At 35.1% G+C, this 14930-nt stretch overlaps 1 protein-coding gene across 1 annotated transcript in view; it reads left to right on the top strand.

Annotated features, from left to right (window-relative positions):
- The window catches only part of ME1 (malic enzyme 1), a 173966-nt gene that overhangs the window by 44478 nt on the left and 114558 nt on the right, over nt 1-14930 (top strand). Inside the window, exons 2-3 of the mRNA XM_032184259.1 lie at nt 3634-3767; nt 10297-10446. Of these exons, the coding sequence (XP_032040150.1) occupies nt 3634-3767; nt 10297-10446 (284 nt within the window). The remainder of the gene's footprint in view (nt 1-3633; nt 3768-10296; nt 10447-14930) is intronic.

Genomic DNA, 14930 nt, shown 5'->3' with positions numbered 1-14930 from the left:
AGACTCAGAAAGCTTTCTCTACAGTTGAGAACAGGAGTAGGAAGTTGTGTTTAAGGAGCAGTAAGTTTTTTTAAAAAGCCCAGTTTTACCAAATGGTTAGTGAGAAAGGCAGATAATTAGGTGGTTGAAGAACAACTTATGGTGTTACCAAAACCAGTACATATAAAGATGTGTATGAAACAAAACCCTTTATAAGACTTGAAAACTCTTACTTGGGAGACTTAAACTGCTTTTGATCACTATGTTATCTTTTGAAGGCATGAAGCAATTAATGCAAGCAGCACAGTTTTGTAAAGGTTAATGGTTAGAGATGGAATTTCTCGATCTTGTGTTGCTTTTAGATTGTCAAGCTGTCATTCTTCTTGGAAAAATTATTTGTAATACAGAGTGCAAAATAAAAATGTCCCTATCTTTAATTATAGTTGAGCTTTAGAAGATGGAAGTCTGCCCTATCCAGGTGTGTGGAAGATAGCTTGCTGGAAGCCGATGAAACATGTAAACCAAGCTGAACTTAGAGCACTCTCTGCTGGATGGCTGGAAAACAACACTTTAATCATTAAAAAACAATTCTGAGATAGAAAAGTGAATGAGAAAAGCTAGTGCAAGAAATCTAGTCATAAACCACAAAATTTGTGTAGTCTAGTTCTTGCTATTATAGGCAGATGAAATACTGCACATTTGTTGCATGAAATGGTTTTCTCATTAAATCATCATGCAGTGTGTTTCAATCAAAATTATTTTCATATGAGCATATATAGTATCTGAGAAAAAAGGAACTAATATTCCATCTTATGAATTTGAAAATTCATGTCTGTGCCAAAGAAAGGTATGTAAGTAAAGAGTTTTAAAACGATGTATAGCAGAGTAGGTGTAGATGGGTGTTGTGTTTTTGCAGTACTGCCCAAAATAAATTAACACTTACTGTAGGAGCTGTAGCAACATGTGGAAAATATGATATTTCAGGACAAAATATGTTTTTAAAAAGTGCACTTGGTAAGATGCAGTAACTTTTCTTGTGCCTGTATTAAAATAAGATACAGCAGGACCACAAATCCTATTGTAGTAATTAAAGTCCATATCAGATTCCTAACAGTGAAGGCAAACACAAGCTTTCTGAAATTTTCTTTCAGAAAACTTCTCTTTCAGAAATAGGGGAGAGGAGGGATGCAGAGAATAATTGGCTTGCTGCTTTTTTGTCAACAGTAATCCACTGAAACCATGCAGCTCTTTAAAGTCCAACCATTTGGAACTGACGCTGAAGTGTGTGTGTGCATGAGCACACATGCACAGCTTTTATGTCTTTATGGGGTTAAAGAAGTCTACTGGGGATAGAAGGATCAGCTTTGAAACTTTGAAACTCTTGAAGAGTGTTGACTCACTTCTTTGTTGGTCTTTAAAAATGCAGTAGCAGCTGAAGACACATACAGGACCATGGAAAATTCATGTAGGGTCAAGAAAAAACAAGGCTTGTGTACACTTTTGAAGCCTTTGAAATCCTGCATGCATGGAAAACCATATGAAAACTATCATTGGCCTTTATTAAACTTGGTTTCATTCCATTTCTGTGTGTGGAAGGAGCATGTTTAATAGATCCGGAATTGTTTGGTGTTTATCATTAATTTTTTCTTTCCTTTTTTTTGAGGCCATTTCACTTAGGGGTAACAACTTGGTTAATGGCATTTTAGTGCAGACAGTATGGTAAGATTGTTCTAGTTTTTTCTTTTTCTTTTTTTTTTTTTTTTTCAAGCACCAATGACAATTGCTTAATCATAGAATCACTGAATATCCCGAGTTGGAAGGTACGTACAGGGATCCTTGAGTCCAACTCCTGCTTGTCAATGAAAATTAGTGTAAGAATTGTAGGGTAGTAGGTCTGTAAGTACTTCTGAAAATTATAGCGTCTGTCTAACCAAACTATCCAGTATCAACATATTGCGATGTATCACAAGCTGTTGTGCAACAGGTGGTGATGGCATTGTGTAAAGGGCTGTGAATTTGTTGTCTTGAAACAACATGGTGCAAAGGTACACTGAAAGACACCTTTCGTATTTGTGCTCATCTTACCTGTTTTTTTTTCATCATTTGTTGACCTGGTTAATTCTAAGAATGAAATGAACAAGTAAATTTTAAAAGTATATTTATATAGGTAGATATGAAGGTATCATAGTATCGTTTATTTTCCACAGGAGAGTGAATGCAGTAACATTACATTGCCATTTTCCCCTCTTTTGTCCCATGAACGAACCTAAGGTGTTTTCTCAAATATTTTTTTTCATAAGAAACTAAGTATGTATTGTGTAGAAGACGTGTAGAAGATTAGGCAACTGTCTAATGGCTTGTTTACTTTTATATGCATATACATGTATATCCTCTTGGCAGAGTAATAAATGCTGTCCAACTTCTTGTACATTAACTTTTGAATGCATTTAAGTTGCGTAAGAATATTACAGAGACTACATTATAGGCATTTTTGGTGCTAACCTAGAAGGGACTCAAAGTCACCTGCAGAACTGCTAGTCCTGGTTCAGTTATGCCAGCAGTGCAGGCACAACATTAAGGGAATTGGGCAACATGTTGGTGCAGACACACATAGTGTGAAACAATTGCATGGATTTGATAGGTCATGTATGGAAGAAAGTCATGTATGGATGAAATCAAAAACTTGATTTCATCCAACAGTCCTGACTGGCTGCGGTTACCATAGCAAAGTAAAACCTCAGCAGTTAGGATGCTTGGTACTGGTGTACTGCATTCATTATCATGTTTCTGCTATAAAGACATTCTGTTTCTTTCAGTAGCTTGAGTAATTTCTGAAGATGTTTTAGAAAAACAGACCTCATTAAAAAGCAGATTTTTGGCAGCTCTTTGGCAGTATACCAATCTGCAATCTGGATATAAGTGTTTAAGTGTTTTTATGACTGTCCTCTTAGTGTGCTGAGTACTTGTAAATGTCTTTTCTGGTTGCTACGAAGAAATGCACTGAGTCTGTACCAAGATATTTCTTGCTGTAACTGAATGTGAATCTGAAAAACAAAACAGAATTGATTCAGAATTTACATTGAACTCACTATGGCCATGTTTCTGTTGACTGACTTCACTAGGTGCTGGATCAGCCTCTGACTAAAAACTGGTAGTGATGACTTTTACTGTACTACAACATTCTGTTATAAAAAAATCACACGAGCATCTGACATAACCCAGATCTTGAAAAAATTTCAGATATTAAGAGCTTAATGCTTATACTGAAATGAACATTATCCATGTTCTGTATTTAGAAGACAATCAAACAAAAGAGTGTTTGAGAACATTTATTCACCTTTCAAAGCCCATGGTCTGCAACCTCGCTACTTCAACCGTATCTTAATTACTTTGCAGGGAATAGTGTTGCGGTGTTGGGAGATCTTAACTAATTCTGTGCTGGGATGGAGATACTGCACCTTACAGGACTATTCTCTTGTCCTGAATTAAAACTTCCCCCAAAATAATTTCGTGATGTATAATTATGTTTAGTATTAAATAGTTAATTTTTTTCTGATGCTGACTTCACCTGTGTTACATTTTGCTGAGGAATTGAATAGTATATTATATAGATATATATCTTTCCTTATATATATATATATGTATTTATTGCAGGGAATGGCTTTTACCTTGGAGGAGAGGCAACAACTGAATATTCATGGACTATTGCCACCTTGCTTTCTCGGTCAAGATGTCCAGGTTTTCAGTATTCTTAAGAATTTTGAAAGACTGACATCCGACCTAGACAGGTAAAATCAAACCATGACTCCCTTTTTTAATTTCTTTGATGATAGATCAGTTGAATTTATTTTTTTAGAGCTGTAATTGGTGACAATTGAGAATCATTAAGTTAAATACATAATGCATAATACATACAGCTTGGTTCTTAGCTTTTCTAGAATGCTTTCTTCAAAAAATCAACTCCTCATTTTAAGTTTAATATTCTAGTGTTGTTTACATTAATTTATTATTTCTATAAACAAATGTCAGCCAAGGTCAACAGAAGGAAGTGAATTGACATAAAACTAAGAACTCAGTAATGTACTTACACGAATATAGATAGATAAACATTAAAATATATAAAATACATGAAACGTTACAGAATTATTGTGTAATACAGATTTTTAAAGTAAAAGGCTGGGGGAGACTTAATATTTATGAATACTTACATGGTTTTATTTCTAAGTACTATATAGGCTATAGAAGAAAGCAGTATTCCTCTTTTTTTTTTTTTTTTTTTTTTCTTTTTTTTTCTTTTTCCCCTGTGCCTTGGTTTTTCTCTGCTGTGGCTTGTCTTGCTATCTATACATAACAAATGGCTTTTAGATACCTGTCTGTTGGTGCCAAGGCTTTCTTATCATTTCAAGTTCCAATAACCTTTGTTTTTCACAGTCGGGATATTAGCACAGCCCTCTTTATAAGTGAAGAGTTCCTGGTTTTGGAAGCTCTCCCTTCTGTCCCCATCTCCTCTGTAACTCTGCCATGAAGAAGTCTCTTAATTCCAGGACAATACATTTAAGACTTTATGACTGTTTCAGCTGTTTGTTTCTGCTAGAATTGCTGTATTTTCTATTCACCTGTAACTTAAAAGGAGGGAGAAAAGCCTTTTGTGCCATTTCTGCATGTGTTTCTTAAGCTGCAAGGAACTTTCGCTCGTAGTTCAGGTCACAGGAAAAAATTGCTTGTCCTCAAATCATCACAGACTGAAAGTCACAAATCTAACAATGTGGAATTCAAGAGGAGATTAGCAGTATATGCAAATCTTAATTCTGTTTTCCAGCCCAAAATTTTGTGTATTTAAATGGCTCTTTGCCAAAATGCAAAAATTCTGTGGGAAAAAGAAAAAAAAAAAAAAAAAAAAAATCACTTTTAAATGCTAGATAAATGGACATTTAAATACTGTGCCATTTGAAGCACAGTAAAACACAATATACTAAACTTTTGATTGCAGTGGGATTCATCAGAAAAAAAAAAAGGCATCTCCCATGATTGTAGGAATACTTTGCTGAAAGCTTGCTTTATAACGCTAAAACAGGAAAGAAAAATCTGTTTGACTTGGGGTAGGAGAGGGAAGATGTATTTTCTAAAAACTACACTTAATCCACATACATTGTACACCAACAATACACAAGTTTATTTAAATACAAGTATATTTAGAAATAAATAAAAGTATTTAAGTCTTTAGAGAAGCCATTTGCTTCAAAGATTTTTTCCAAATTAATCTTTATAAGCTTAATGCCTGTATATAATTAATTAAACAATAATTCAATATCATTATTTCCCACCTTTGAGTCTTTTGCAGTTTCTCTTTCTGAAGTAAGTACTTGGGTAAGGAAGATGCTTCTTTCCTGGCCCTGTCACCAGAGAAGCACAAACCTTACAAGGTTACATCCATGTGAACTGAGGATTACATTGTAGCTTGCCTTTTTTTTTTTTTTTTTTATTATGAAGCCATTTTTTAGTGTAAAACCTCTTTTTTTTTGGTATAAAGGGTATATTGTACTCTGTGACTTTGAAATACAAATTTATTGTCTTTAATAGGATTTTAGCAAAATGCTTCAGCTGAGAAAACTAATAAGTCTTACTGTTCATAAAAATAACGTCAGAGTATTAAATGCCAGGCTTTTTTTTCCCTCGTTAATGTGATCACTAGTCAAAATACTTTAATAAAGACTTCAGTAATTAACATTAAAAAAAAAAAAAAAAAGTTGTCTTATTCTATAGCACATGTTAGTGGCATTTTCTCAACCGTGATTTTTGATCGAGGTATTTGTGTCTTCCCACTATAGCCTGAAGAAGCAGTGTGGCCACATTTATACTGGTAGATAAACGGGGTTGGGGGCTGCTTGATGCCGCATAAATACTTGAAATTCCATTTAAACACGAGAAGAATCACCGTTTTTTCACTGTAAGGGTGGCCAAATGTGCGAACAGTGAGATTGTGGAGTCTCTATCCTTGGAGACCATCAGAACCCAAGTGGACGCAGCCCAGGGCAAGCTGCTCTCACTGGCACTGCTTGGACCACTGTTTGGCAGTCTCCAGAGGTGCTTTGTTGCCTCAGCCATTCATTTTATAACACAGATCCGTAGCACTTAAGTAATAAGCATTTGAGGGTGATTTTGGATCAATATATATTTGTGTAAATTTAGTCAAGTTGGCCCTAAAGCACTTCAAATTGTCAATCCAGAAGTCACCCCAAAATGAAATTGTTTCTTTAAGATATATTTGTATTGTTTGTGAAATAAATATTTTATTATTTATATTGTTTTGTTGTTTTCTCCATTTTTTAAGCAAAATAAAATCAGTTGTGTGTTACATGTGTAGGTGTACATTTAAGACAACTGATTGACAGATGTGGTAACATCTGCATGCAGGAGACACTTCCTTTAAAGATTATTAACTGTGACATCTTGGGCTCCTTTTCAGAGCTAGAATGCTTGTGTGAATTGAGTGTGAAAAACTTGTGCATGCAAAATGTGATTTGCAGCTGTGTTTATAAGTCAAGTGTCTGAAAAAATTTATGGGAGTGTGTCAGTAGACACCCTGCTCTACTAACATGTGCACTACATGTGTATGAGCTCAGAGTCATTTTTTGAATTAAAAAAAATACCGTCCTTCAAGGCTGTATGTGAACTCTGGTCTCCTGTACTCACACTCGTGTTGAAATATTTTAAAGGGGGAAAGGAATGTGATCCTGCTCCTCTTACTGCTTGAATCCTCTCACTGATGGAGACTGTCAGGGGACGTTGACTGTTTTAACTGGAAATTGAATGAAAATCTCAGCGTTCCCTAGTCAGGAAGGTGCTCAGGGACAATCTTGTGTAAGAGCATGCACCTGCTGCCTTCTAGAAAGAAATATTCTCATTCTAGAAAGAAATATTCCTTTCAACAAGCATCTAGTCTTCCTTCCCATAAGAGCAGTGACTGAAAAGAGAGAAGGGGAAGCTGTTGTTCTCCTGCTAGAACTGGGATTTGGTAGTGGGTGCATATCAGTGTGTTATATGTCCCAAAGATCAAGTATGAGCATTTGGAAACAGCATAGATGAGGCTACCAAGTACCTTAGAAGGGTATCTATTATCTGATGAGATATTGGTGCTGGGTAGGACAGCAGTGTACACCAGCAGGATTGTAGCTTTCCCTGGCATTGATTGTAAAGGGGATGTGTGCAAGTTCGTAAAGCAGAGCTTATAGTACCATGGCATTGCATATATTGGCATGGCTGAAACTTCTTTACTGACTTGCAGTGTGGAATTGCTGTGCTCTGAAATACCACAAGTTCATACATAAAATGAATGTGAAACAGCAGCAAATATATTGCCTGGTATGCTTGGCAAAAAGGACGCCAATAACAGAAAATAATTCTGTTCCTCTAACTTAATTTGGAAAAGCTGCAACGAATTCTGCAAGTAATTTGATTATTTTTCCCCCGTATGTTCCTAATTGTCTTTAGTTTTTCTCTGTATTGACTCTGAAGTCTTTTCCCCTCAAACAGATGCCTCTTCTATCCGAGTTTTTCTTTCTCCAAACAGTTACATTGGTAAAATGTTTTACTGACAGGTGAACATCTGAGAGGTGCCATGAGATCATTTTTTCCTGAGAATACTCTGTTACTTTCTTTTTTTTTCTTTAAAAAAGAAAGTTACTTTCTTTTTTTTTTTTTTGCTCTTTCAAATCTTTCTCTATAGACACTGAATATTCAAAGTAATGGATGTGCCTTATACAAGCTATACAAGTTTTACAAGCTGTTATTAAAAATAATAGCATTTCTTTCATTTCCTCTCATGTCTTGCAAGACAAGAGCAAACAAATGCTGGTTGTTTTTGTTTTTACCATTCCATTTTGCCATGTAAAATGCAGGCCAGGAGGGCAAGTGTAGGGAGAATTACCCTAAGAAATTATTTGTAATTTTCCAGTAGTTATATTGGTTTTCTTTTTGGATAACATTTGTTTTTTATCCTGCTGCTGCTACTGTAATTAATCTAATAGCAGTCTAACATTAAAAGTTCTTAGGTGAGGAAAGGCAAGGGGGCAAAGTGACATACTGAGATTTGAATGCCTGGCAGTCCCTACTGTCTTACTCGCCAATTCTTGGTTTTCCTCTTCTGAACATTTTCTCTGAAATCTTCATTCAAGACTCCTAGTCTGAGAACAGATAATATTTTTCTCCCTTTTTATAGCACAAATTATTGTTCTCAGTGTTTTATTGCTTGTTTTCACTGCTTTCAATTAAATGTGGGCTTTAGTAGAAGATTCCACGAAATGCTGCATTTTAAATGTATCTTTTTAAAAACACAATGCTGAAAACTACTTCATGGTTTTAATTCTGTAGATTACTTGGATGCTGCTACAGGATGCATAGTTGTTGTCTAATGCCTTATAACCAACACCACATTGGGGTCAAGGGATCTTTCTTCTCAAGAAGGAATTTTTCAGAAAGCTGATAGTCCTAAGAAAGGCTTGAATGAGTTGGAGAAGTATTTTATACCTGCCATTAAAAATTAGCCTTTTGATCAGAATTACTATTCTCTATAAATATTTGTCATCTTATATTAATATGTCTTATGCTGATTTGGAAATGGCCAAATATTTAATATTTTAAAATATGTTGACAGTTATTATACCATTGTTATCTTCACAAATCTTTTACTATATCCTGAGTCTAAACATGCCATGACAAATATCAATATGAAAATAAAAATCCAATTTAATGCTTAAAGACAGTAAAACCAAAATGGAGAGTTTTAGCAAATAGGTTTTTGAGTTGAAGCCCTCGAAGAAGCTTTTTTTAACTTTTAGTTTCTTCTCTCAAAGATTTCTGTACAATTTAAAGTTGCACTTGCAAATTAGGATTGCTCTGAGTAACAAGAAAGGATAATGAAAAGGTATTTTAAAGTTTTAAATAGCTGCTTCTCATTTTAAGTAGAAGTAGTAAAAAGGAGAGAAAATATATTGGCAACTGCTTCAAAACCTAATCACCTGGTTTGCCTGAGTGCTTGCAGTCTCTGGTATAGAGCGGTCCTGAATATGCTTGATAGTCTCTAAAACCACTTTTGAGATCCTCTAGAAACAAAATGAATGCCCTCAAATGTATTTACAATTATATGTGAAGAAGCTTGTGTTTCAAGGAAAATGCTGGGATAATCATTCTCAGTTGAAAGGTTTTAATAAAGAAAAATGCTCCAGGATAACAAGGGTATTGAAAGACACGCTGTGTCACGACAAAGCGCTAGGAAAATTAAAGGCTGTATGGAAATGTAATAATTCAAGGGAAAATTGCTCTATATGTATTTGCAGCTGAGAACTGCAAGTGCAGGGTACAATTTAACCTTGGAGAGCATTCAAAACTTACATGTGTAAGGGAAGGTGGCTCAGGATGTCTCACGATGCTGATATTTAGAGTATATGATCAACTCTTTGGTTTCAAAATCTTTATCTGTGTAGGGGCTAAGGTACCCTTAAAGGCACCCTGAGTAATCCAGGGGAGGGACACTGGTTTGCCTCACTCCTGCCACCTCGTTGCAGTCTCTGGTTGCCGAAGGGGCTGTGCAGCCATTTCATATGGGACTGGTTAAAGGCTTCTCTAGCTAAGCATGAACTTTTTTCACTCTCATTTTTCTGATGATTTTTTGCATTTATTTTTTTTTGAAAATAAATACAAAATTTCTTCAAATGCAATCCAGAATTGATTTCTGCTAGGTCATAAAACAATGCAAATTTCATTACAAGCATAAACATCAGCATTAAAAGACAGATGTGTCTGCTTTGTTTTTGAAAGCTTTGTCTTGCAGCATTCTGGTAAAATATTTATTTGAAGTATTCAGCTGGGTTTGGAAGAAATTTCTCTTAAAGCCAGTGTAGAAAAAGCTAAAATTTCTAGTTTGAATTTTTTGGGCAAGAGAGTAAGTTTGTTTAATTTTTATTTTAATGCCTATTTCATTTCAGGTGGAACTATTTACGTGTGGTTTAGGTTCTGGCAGACCAAGTATTCTCTTGCAGCATAATCTTTTATACCTATATCAGCTCAGGATCAGCTTCCTGAGTGTGTAGAGTATGTCAGCTTTGTGATGGATTCATCTTTTCTCTGTCTCAACCAGTTTATTATCCTTTATGTCTAAAACAGTTGCGCTATTAAGATAAGAAGGGATTTAAATACAGGAGGCTAAGAAAGAGGCTGTTGTAGAACAAGCATAGCTTTAATTTATTTTCTAAACACAATTTCTAAATTTACTTTATGTATTCACTTGATGCCTATCTAATTATATTTAATTCTCCACAGATACATTCTACTAATGAGTCTTCAGGATCGAAATGAAAAGCTCTTCTATAAAGTGCTGACTTCTGACATAGAAAGGTTCATGCCTATTGTTTATACTCCCACTGTGGGACTGGCTTGCCAGCAATATGGTTTAGCATTTCGGAGGCCAAGGTATGTAAGTTTATACTTCAAATAAAAGTAATTGTATCTTATTTTCTTCTTGGCGGATTTCTGCAGGGGGGTCCTAACATAGCTGAATGTAAGCCAAAACTGTAATAATTGAGATAAATCAAACTACACTGTCCGTCTACATTAAACAATAATTTGTATTACATTAAGAAGGTAAATGCTTGTTTTAATTATGTTAGAACAAGGGTATGTTTTTAATCTCATTCACTGAATTTGGCTTTCTTGGAATCCTAGCTGCATGTTACTACACCATAAAATAATGGGTCCTGAATCTTAAATTTGTTTTAGCATTATTAAAAGCATTGGCTTTTACATATATATTTGTATTATAGATGTTTTATGCACATATATGAATAGTATGATACAATAGGATGCATTATGTGTGTACCTAAAGACATCTTAGGAAAAATCAATAATAATTAAGGCACTTGTCTCACTGCTTAATAAGTTGTGCTTTCCTAGGCTATGGGAGAGCTTTTATTCTGTACACAGTATCTGTATTTGTAGAGTGACATGGAAGTAGTGTGAAAGAGGGGCAGATGTAACTTCTGTCTGCTTCTGTTTCATGCCTCTTGAACATCAGCCCACAGAGTTTGAGATTTATAGTGGTTGCTATTTGAGAATCTTGTGTATATGGGACAAAGCACTCAGACTTTAGGGCTCATAGAAGCTGGTAATCTCTGTAGTGAAGGCAATATTTTTGCTTCAATATGAAACAGTTCCTGAGGCTTGTGTGAACGATGCTGTGTCTTTGCTCCAAATGCAAAATGTAACAACACTTTGGAGTATTCTGTGCTATTTTCTGACAAAGGAAGAGATATATGAGCTGTATGTGCATAGCTCTGTTAACAGAAATAGGCTTCTTTACATTCAAAGCTTTGATCAAAATTAAGAGATTTGCAGTATTAAAGGGAACAAACGGCTGCTAACAATGTCTTCAGGAGGAGATATTTGAGGAACAAGTCTTATGGCTTCAAGGTTTTCTTGTTGTTAATGTAAAAATCATTTTGGCCTTGTGATTGAGTGAGTCAGGACCATCTGGCCAATTACAGAAAACAAAAAATCCTACTTCTGTAGACATAAAGAAGTTCAAAAAGACCTCAGGAATGCTTGCTTAAACCTGTTTAACAATCTGTGGCTTTTAGGTGCCTCCCCTAGCAAGAGAAGTCATCTTCCTTTTTTCCCCTCAGTATTATCACCATGGTGATTTTATTGTCCTTCCAGGGAGTCCTAAACTTGTCTGTAAATTAAACTTTGCCTAAGCTGGTCTCATTGTTCCTTGTTTTGATATCTATTGCCATATAGGATATTGCACAAGAAGTACCTCTGCTCATGCTGGATCAGAGAGACAAACATCGTACTCTGCACTTTCTTCCCAGATGCATGGAGCATCTTTGTAGAAAAAGTGAACAAGAAAAAACACAAAACAATTAGACAGTAGTTCTGCTGGGTGGCAGTCAGAACTGGTGAGGAACAGATTGCTACAGCAATTAAAACAGCCCATCAGCTCTTTAACTCCATTCTCTGGTAGGATACTAAGTACACTCAAGACACAGGAAAGAGTGATATGAGGGGTAGAGGTGGGGAGAGGAAATATTTCAACTTTTTTTGTTGTTGCTGTTATTTTTCCTTTGGTGGAATTTTTGTGTGCAGAGGACTTAGAGAGATGGTCTAAGTCTTTTAATACATTATGTATTAAAACTAAACTCCTAGACCATAGAATCATAGAATAACTAATGTTGAAATATCATCTGGTCCAACCATCACCCTACCACCAATGTCCCCTAAGCCATGTCCCTATGCACCAGGTCCTTGAACACCCCCAGGGACAGTGACCACTTCCCTGGGCAACCCCTTCCAATGCCTGACTGCTCTATCATGTCACTCTATCACTAATACATTTATGGATTTGAACAGTTGGAAACAAGTTATACTACAGACGTGCAGTTTGCACAAATATACTGGGAAACAAGAACTTCAGAGTTCTCCACTACGCAACTAAGCCATTCACTAGCCTACCATGTAATGAAAATTGAGTAGGACTGTAAAACCTCATGTTTTTTTTTTTTTTACGTATATATATACATAGATAATGTATGTCACAACAAGCTTTTTTTTTTTCCATTTAGTTTCAAATAGAATATAGAAAGCTTTCAAAAATGCTTCCAAAAGCATGGCATAATAGCAGTTGTACATGTATTGTGCAATCTTGGGAACAGCAAGCTAAATTCTCTCAACCCAGCAAATAAATGCAGTATAAAACTACCAGTGCATATAACATTGTGTTAAGTTTCTGTATTCCCCATGGATTTTCCTGTGTTCTGCTTAAAAAAATGCATTAAACTGTTGTAAGGGTAGTGAACTTCCATTCTGATACTGTATTTAGGCATTCTAAACAGTAACAATGACAATCTGATGAAAGAGAAAGGTACAAGTGCTATTTGAGCATCCTGATTGTATGTTCTTAAAAGTATGACTTTCTTTACCAACACTGGAATGAAGTCTGATATTTTTCTTTAAAAAAAGGGCTTATTTCCTTAGTGAAAATAAACAAATTCAGGACATACTAGACTACTTACATAACATTTCCTTTATCTTTTAGCCTTAAAAATATATGGGTTTATAGGACATTCCATTATTTGGTATTTGACACTTTTTTTCACTTCAGTTCAGCTGCTAATGAATGCATTATGTTTAAAATAATATTAAGTAATGTTTTAAGTGACATATCTTTTGGTATTCAGTTTTATTCTTGAGCTACTGAAATCAGTCTTGGCTGTATTCTGCTGTCTGCAGCTTCCTCAACTACATGTCAGCTTTATATTCATGACTGACTGGCTTTGGAGACGTGTAAGATATTTATAAAAGTCTTGTTTTATTTCTAATCCTGCTAGATTGCCTCATCACTTTCAAATAAGTTTTTTAATGACTCACTTAAGTAAAGATGTCTGAAAAAACATCTAGTCTTCTTCTGCCGCATAAGAATCTCTTTTTTTTTTTATTATTATTTTTTTAAGAAGAAAGATCATCAGCCAAGTTGGTTGTTTACTGTACTGAAAATTTCCAATAGCTGGTGTCTTGGTGTCATGGTGTCTTATGCTTGGTCTCTCATTTTCCCCAACCACATAGCTTATTCCAGTGTTCATGAGAGGTCTCAGAAGGAAGGTCTATAAAGAGTGTCCCCTTTGACAGATTCTTCACTACTTAGGAAATACCTGTACTTTGTCATCTTCCACTGCATTCTGCTACAGAAATCATTTTTTTTCCTAAGGAAAACCTTTTGTAAATTATTCTAAAACCAACTGTGCAAAGCAGTCAACTTCATTTGTTTTGAAACTATATTCTAGATTGACTCATATAGTATTAAGCATTATATACTGGCATCCCTCGTAAACAGCACCCTCTGTGAGCTGAACTTGCAAAGAAGAAAAAAAAAACATTTCAGCATGCAAAATTAAGAGTACAAAAACACAGTTCAGTCCATTTTAGACATTCTTATAACAACGAAAGTTGAAATGCAATGTCTCATTATGCAGTTTACATCTGAAAGGTTTTTTAATATTCAGTCAGATCTGTGTATGTTGTGAAGCGAATTTAAACTCTCTGGTTTATAGTTATATATTCAGACAAGGACTTAATGAAAATTAATGTGAAGTTAAAAGATACGTGTCTAGTGAGGTCATTAAATGAGTTCATCATCTGCACCTCCTGTTCATGTTTTTAGAAGACTGTAAAGGCTCATATGATGTACTTAGAGTTATAGAAGGACACTGTGGCTAACAAGAGATGTTTTTCATCCTGAATCAGTATTTTGCAATTATAGAATAAACATTCTTGGCCGATCAGCTGATATGTGATTAAGCAACATTTCTCAAGAGAACCAGCTGCAAAATAACTTGACTCTCTGGTTTAAAACTCATCTGGGTAATTGACATTTGTTTGTAACATTAAAACTCAACTCAGGATTGCATTACTCACTGTGAATATTCAGCTTAAAATCCATCAGTTTTAATGAATAAGAGTCTTACATTCTAGAAATAGATAATACAGGTCTGATAGCAGATGTGGTAGCTGATCTGTAACAACTAATTGAGGAGGATGAGGGAACAAAGAGGCTCCTATAGAGGTAGATTAGAGAAGGAATTCAGACTTCTGTAAGGATTCCTCTCACTCTACTTCTGGACTGTCTGTAGGCATATCCAGGGATTTAAAAAATGTACAGATAAAAGTTTTAGAGGCTTATGATGGGAATGTAGTGGAGTTCTGGCTTTATTGCAGCAATCACGCTACCATTAAGAACATTATCTCAGAATCCCTATGAGATATCTTTCTGGTGAAGAGTTTCTACATATCACTTTATTAAAAAAAAAAAAAAAAAAGTTAAAAAAAAAAAATCTTTAATTGCAGAAAGCTTGCACATACACATGAAAACTTTTGATGACTTAACAAGAAACAATCTATTCCTA

Source organism: Aythya fuligula, chromosome 3 (genome assembly GCF_009819795.1).
Source record: "Aythya fuligula isolate bAytFul2 chromosome 3, bAytFul2.pri, whole genome shotgun sequence".
In the NCBI taxonomy this organism is placed as follows: domain Eukaryota; kingdom Metazoa; phylum Chordata; class Aves; order Anseriformes; family Anatidae; genus Aythya; species Aythya fuligula.
This window is presented reverse-complemented; position numbering and strand designations above follow the sequence as displayed.